The following is a 7,500-nucleotide window of genomic DNA, read 5'->3' on the forward strand; positions in this document are numbered from 1 at the left end:
ACATGTTATTATGAATGTTACTACATTACATATATACTTACATCATGCATATATGACATGTTATTATGAACGTTACTACATGACAAATATACTTACATCATGTATATATTACATGTTATTATGAATTTGACTAGATACTACATATATACTTATATCATGTATATATTACATGTTATTATGAATGTTACTACACGACATATATACTTACATCATGTATATATTACATGATATTATGAATGTTACTACATGACATATATACTTACATCATGTATATATTACATGTTATTATGAATGTTACTACATGACATATATACTTACATCATGTATATATTACATGTTATTATAAATGTTACTACATTACATATATACTTACATCATGCATATATGACATGTTATTATGAACGTTACTACATGACAAATATACTTACATCATGTATATATTACATGTTATTATGAATTTGACTAGATACTACATATATACTTACATCATGTATATATTACATGTTATTATGAATGTTACTACATGACATATATACTTACATCATGTATATATTACATGTTATTATGAATGTTACTACATGACATATACACTTACATCATGTATATATTACATGTTATTATGAATGTTACTACATTACATATATACTTACATCATGTAAATATTACATGTTATTATGAGTGTTACTTAATACTACATACTGTATATACTTACATCATGTAAATATTACATGTTATTCTGAATGTTACTAGATACTACATATATACTTGCATCATGTATATAAAACAATGATGGATGTTTTTAGAGTGCATTGTTCTTGTCTTGCATAAGGATTGTGATGGACACAATTCTCAGAAAGTGCAGTTCCTCTTCAAAGCGACATGTTTTTTCCAACCAAATACAAAAATCTGGCCTCATTTTGTTGTTTAATTATATCTGAAGTCATTTGATTTTGGCTTTGCTGTTACGCCTGAATAAATGAATGAATGAATGTAGAATTTCCTCCTTTTCAGAGCAGTGATAAAGTGTGGTGTTTGTGCAGGAAACGGGCTGAGGCGGAGGGCAGGAAAGGCAGCTTCCCATGCAGCAAAGCCATGTCGTCCCACCACCCCACCGACCCCGTGGAGCTGCGCAGGATCAACTTCCAGACCCCAGGTACACATGTGGGTGTGTGCACCAGGTAGACATGGGGGTGTGTGCACCAGGTAGACATGTGGGTGTGTGCACCAGGTAGACATGGGGGTGTGTGCACCAGGTAGACATGTGGGTGTGTGCACCAGGTAGACACAAGGGGGGCTGTTCCTGCTGATCCAGCGTGTTTCCTCAACCCTGCTATGGTTTCCTTTGCAGCCTACTGCGTGTCAGTGTACCGTGGCTATCGCCGCTTGTCAAGTTAGTTGCCCTCGGTCCGCCAGAGATGGACTGTCATGGTTCTCCTCCTCGCCGCTACATTCCTCTCATTGTTCACGCTAACTAACTTCCATCCCGCAGAGGCTGAGGTCGCTGCTATTCACATCAAAGAGGAATACAGTGGAGCTGCTGAGGTTAAACACCATCAGCATCAACATAGCCTTTCCAGAATCAAACTGTCACCATTTTCAAACGTTTAGTCGCTGCAGCTGCTAATTATTTGCCAAGATTTAAAATTGTGTTTCTAGAAATGTTCCTAGTTTTAAGAGCTTTTTGCATATTTTTAATCATTGACTTTACATCATAATCTTAGTTTTCATATTTTGTCTATTCTAGTTGAAAATGTTCAAGTTGAGAAAATAACCATTTAAATGAGATAAATCTTAATTAAAGATTCTGCAATCTAAGAACTGCAAGTTGAATAATACAATATATTTTTATTTCAATATTTGTTTATTTAAAATGTATGACACACAATTAACAGAAATACAATACAATGCAAATCAAATGTTCTTTTTTTCTTCACTTAAAACAATCAATTAATTGAATTATATATATATATGTACATATATTATTCAATAATATATATATATATATATATATATATATATATATATATATATATATATATATATATATATATATATATATATACATATATATATATATATACAGGGGCGCCGTAAAGGGGGGGTAAAGGAGACGGATTCTAGGGGCCCATGATGGAGGGGGGCCCAGAGAGGCCCCGAATGATGATGAAATTATAATACAGAAAAAATAATGACACTGTGTTGGGGGCCCTGTAAAGATTCTTTTCATGGGGCCCAAAATCCCTAGCGGCGCCCCTGTATATATATATATATATATATATACATATACACATATATATATATATATATATATATATATATATATATATATATATATATATATATATATATATATATATATATATATATATGTGTGTATGTATATATATATATATATATATATATATATATATGGTTTTGAGTCCATGTTTATATGTATGTATGTATATGTATACATATACACATGCATATATATATATATATATATATATATATATATATATATATATATATATATATATATATGTGTGTATGTATATATATATATATATATATATATATATATATATATATATATATATATATATATATATATATATATATATATATATATTTATATATATATATATGCATGTGTATATGTATACATATACATACATACATATAAACATGGACTCAAAACCTGGCATCCAATTTGCTCTTCCTTTATTATTATTTAAGGTATATATCTAATTAAAGTATTAAATATTATATAAATGTTAAAATGAAAATTATGAAGAAATTAACTACATTAAAACACAATGTGGCATCTGTTTTGCTCTTCCTTTATTATTATTATTATTATTATTGTTATTATTATATCTAATTAAATATTATATTGATTTTAAAATGTAAATTATGAGGAAGTTAACAGGAGTAAAACATAAACTCACAATCTGGCATCTGTTTTGCTCTCCCTTTATTATTATTCTCATTATTATTATATCTAATTAAATGATTAAATGTTATATTAATTTGAAAATAGAAATGATAAAGAAGTTAAATGCAATCTAGCATCTATTTTGTTCTTCCTTTATTAATATTATTATTATTGTATTTATTAAATGATTAAATATTATATTCATTTTAAAATGAAAATTATGAAGCTGTTAACTGCAGTAAAACATTATTAATATATTTAATGAAATAATTAGATTATTAAATATGATATTAGATTAGATTATTAAATATGATATTATTTTCAAAATGATGATTATTTCAGTGAAATGTTCATTGTTTGGGTTCAGGGTTGTTCAAACTCTGAATTTTATTGCCATTTCTTTTGCATTTCCCCACACATTTGGGTCCAATCTTGCTCCGTACTTCAGCAGTTCCACTTGACTTCATCCAAAGTGTTAGTCTTCCTCCATGTTTAACCACAAAGACCCTGAGGACATGTCTTCTGTCTGCTTGGAGTCCGAGTGCTCACCTAACTAAGAAACTTCCATTGGCTTGCCTTCCCTCCTCTGAGGAGCCTCTCAACTCTGCTGACTCCTTCCTTTAAGACCAGTGCTTAACTCCAACCCTAACCCTCTCTTGTGTGGGCAGGCATGGCCACGCATCCTCCGCTCGCCATCTCGGAGCTGGCGGAGAACATCGAGCGCCTGAAAGCCAACGATAACCTCAAGTTCTCTCAGGAGTACGAGGTAGGAACCTTTCGGCCTTTTTCTTGACTTTGGATGAAGTCGCTCAAACTTTTGCACCTGTGTCTACGTTCAACTTTATGATCAAAAGTATTGGGATACGCCAATGTTAATATTTGCTTACATGTCCCTTGGCAAGTTTACCTGCAATAAGGCGCTTTTGGTAGCCATCCACAAGCTTCTGCTTGACCACTTGACCACAAAATGAGTGCAGTTCAGCGAAATGTGTTGCTTTTCTGACATGGACTTGTTTCTTCAGTATTGTCCACACCTTTAAGTCAGGACTTTGGGAAGGCCATTCTAAAACCTTCATTCTAGCCTGATTTAGCCATTCCTTTACCACTTTGGACATGTGTTTGGGGTCATTGTCCTGTTGGAACACCCAACCTCCGGGCTGATGATTTTAGCTTGTCCTGAACAATTTGGAGGTCATCCTCCTCTTTCATTGTCCCATTTAAAGCAGTAGTTCAAACACTGATGACATCTATTAAACAGACAAGAAGCAAGGAATCATGCAGAGACAGAGTTCAATTTGGACTCACTGAAATCTGCGTTCCTCCCTCATGTCCTCGGTTTTACCCGTCAATCCTCAGATCCCAGCCGGGGTGAAGAAAAGCAGCTCCTAAATGGGAGTTGTTTGCCATGGTCTGGTTTTACTCACCCGGCTGGAATCGTCAGATGTGTTGGAATCCGGCTCGAAGGACCAAGAAGATGTCAGGTTCAAACACTGATGACATCTATTAAACAGACAAGAAGCAAGGAATCATGCAGAAACAGAGTTCAATTTGGACTCACTGAAATCTGCGTTCCTCCCTCATGTCCTGGGTTTTACCCGTCAATCCTCAGATCCCAGCCGGGGTGAAGAAAAGCAGCTCCTAAATGGGAATTGTTTGCCATGGTCTTCTGGTTTTACTCACCCGGCTGGAATCGTCAGATGTGTTGGAATCCGGCTCGAAGGACCAAGAAGATGTCAGGTTCAAACACTGATGACATCTATTAAACAGACAAGAAGCAAGGAATCATGCAGAGACAGAGTTCAATTTTGCTCAATGAGGAGAGACGTATGGGTCTGCACACTCAGTTACAATCTCCCACCACACTCTAAGGTACAGTCCCACGTGCTCCTCTATTTATTTGGGAGGTCCCTGGTTACATCACTGAGGCTGCTTCTGAAGTAAGGGGGGTAATTTCAGCAGCCCCAGTTAGACACAATATATGATTATTTAGAAATGCAAATGTGCTGACACTCGTGATATCTTCCCTGTCTCTGCTTTGTCTGCGTCACGGTACTCAATGTTCACCCTTGGCAGTCAGCAGGTCGGGTCTGGACACAAACACCGATAAGAGACGACTGCAATCCAAGATTGCAAGTTGTCCCTTTGCACAGGTAGAAAAGTACAACTTCAGCACAATTGGTAATAACTATAGCAACGGCCTTTAAGCATAAGAGTTGTGTGCTAACTTACACAGAATGATTCCAACACATTGGCAGCAAAACAGGCCCAGAGCATAAGACTACCACCACCATGCTTTGCGGCAGGAATGGTGTTCCTGGCATTAAAGGCCTCACCTTTTCTCCTCCAAACATATTGCTGGGTATTGTGGCCAAACAGCTCCATTTTTGTTTCATCTGACATCACATGGACAAAGATAAGACCTTCTGGAGGAAAGTTCTGTGGTCAGATGAAACAACAATTGAGCTGTGTGTGTGTGTGTGTGTGTGTGTGCCAGTGTTCTGGCGAAACATGCTCCCCAATGGAATCCATCCTGCATCCGCGCATATGTACGGATCCAAAAAATGCGGAAATGTGATTGTTTATTGAAGGAATGTTTCACTGTTACACTAAACAATGCTTCATTTTCATATTTTTTCACTTAATCTTTCGCATTCCAAGCAAATAAACGACCTAATGTAGGATTTATTAGGTTATTAGGATGCGTGTGAAGAGGTCAAATCAAGTGCTACGAGGCAAACCAAAACAAATATGTATATTACAAATAAATATGTAGCAGTATTTAGGATTGTACACATGCAAAATATTTATTTGATGTGTCCATTATTAGCTGACTCTTGCTAGTGTTTGTTTGCGATTTAGAATGCATTAGAAAATGGAAAAACACATGTTTTCTTGTGGTGCGTAAGGAGTGAGGCATAATTCCCAACAAAGTGCAGTTCTAGACTTCAGTTCCATCCTGTTTCAGAGTGTTTTCCACAAATGTAGCAGAAATCCAGCGGCTGCTCTAATACTCCGCCTGCGTATCGATCAAAGTGATGCAAGACTGAGCACGTCGCCTCAGAGGATGGAAATTGAAAATGCAAAGCTGAAGGGAAGTTTGCTTACAGCCAGATTGTTATCCGGCCCGCTGGTGCAGAACGAGGAGCGGCAGATCGAAATAAAGGCCACTCCTTTCCCGCGCCGTCGATGTCCCCCCCCCCCCCCCCCCCCCCCCCCGACGACAACAATAGCGAGCCTCGCAATTAGCTGCACTGAAAATGTATTCTTTGACCCTAATTGGCTCTTGCATGGAAGGAAAACACACACTTGGCAAAGTCCAAGGAACATTCTAGCAAAGTATCGGGTGTAGGAAGCGGTTCCTCGCATTCTCCCCGCCTGACTCTGAGCTTTGTTTGCCAGCGAGAGAAATGATGGAGGCCAATGATTGCGGTGAAACGATGAGACGCACATGATATCTCACACACTCACACACACACACACACACATTCGTGTATTTCTTACCTTCTTGAGACGTGAGAAAAATGCCTCCCTCTTTAGGACCAGCCTTTCTAGATATATAAAGATGTGTATTTACCACATTAATAATATATACATACTATGCACATGTTTAAAAAAGCTTGTTGTGAAAAATGAGTTGGAATTTCACAAGAAAAAGGTCACAATTTCACAAGAAAAACTTAGAATGTTGGCAGTATTATAACTAAAGTCATCATTTTACTCAACGCAAGTCAACATTTTACAAGAAAAGCTTAACATTTTGGCAATTTTATGAAGAGTCCAAAGTCACAATTTTATAAGAAAACTAAAATGTTGGCAATATTATAATAATAATTGGAATTTCACTTGGCAAAAGGATGACAAAAGTCATAATTTTACTCAAAAAAATGTCACCGTTTTACAAGAACAACAAAAAAATGGGCAATATTGCGACAAAAGTCCGCATTTTATATGACAAATGTCACCATTCTGCATTAAAAAGTAATAATTTTACATGCAAAGATAATAATTTTACGATAAAATATTGCAGTGTTACAGAAACAGAAAGAATATGAGAAATTGTTCCCAATTTTGTAAGAAAAAAGTCGACACATTGTGAGAAAAAGACTGCTTTTAGTTCATTTCAAAAAAACGTGTTTGTAATTGGTTTCTAAACTTCATTATTTACTTCAACTTATTACAGTATGTCTCCATATACATATTTATTTATTTATTTTTATTAATTTTGGCCAAGGGGGGCGCATTTCAATTTCTTACACACACTTGTTATTTCATATGTTTACCATGAATTTATTAACGTGGACCCGGACTTAAACAAGTTGAAAAACTTATTGGGGTGTTACCATTTAGTGGTCAATTGTGTGGAATATGTACTGTACTGTGCAATCTACTAATAAAAGTCTCAATCAATCAATCAAACCAGAGGGGGAGCACTTCACATTTTTACACACACTTGTTATTTCATATGTTGACCAGAGGGGGAGCTCTTTTAAAAGCGACACACAGTCAATGTGAAAAATCCTTCCTTTTAGGGACCACCCTCATTTTGATAGATGTCACCACAAATGAGACATTGTCTATTAGAT

At 35.7% G+C, this 7,500-nt stretch overlaps 1 protein-coding gene across 6 annotated transcripts in view; it reads left to right on the plus strand.

Moving 5' to 3' along the window:
• LOC133617150 (receptor-type tyrosine-protein phosphatase delta-like) overlaps positions 1 to 7,500 on the plus strand; it is a 353,800-nt gene that overhangs the window by 264,722 nt on the left and 81,578 nt on the right. For all 6 annotated transcript variants that reach the window (XM_061976930.2, XM_061976926.2, XM_061976928.2 and 3 more), the window contains 2 exons: positions 1,041 to 1,153; positions 3,586 to 3,683. In XM_061976930.2, coding sequence (XP_061832914.2) covers positions 1,041 to 1,153; positions 3,586 to 3,683 — 211 coding nt within the window. The remainder of the gene's footprint in view (positions 1 to 1,040; positions 1,154 to 3,585; positions 3,684 to 7,500) is intronic.

This window comes from Nerophis lumbriciformis, linkage group LG16 (assembly GCF_033978685.3).
Source record: "Nerophis lumbriciformis linkage group LG16, RoL_Nlum_v2.1, whole genome shotgun sequence".
NCBI lineage: Eukaryota > Metazoa > Chordata > Actinopteri > Syngnathiformes > Syngnathidae > Nerophis > Nerophis lumbriciformis.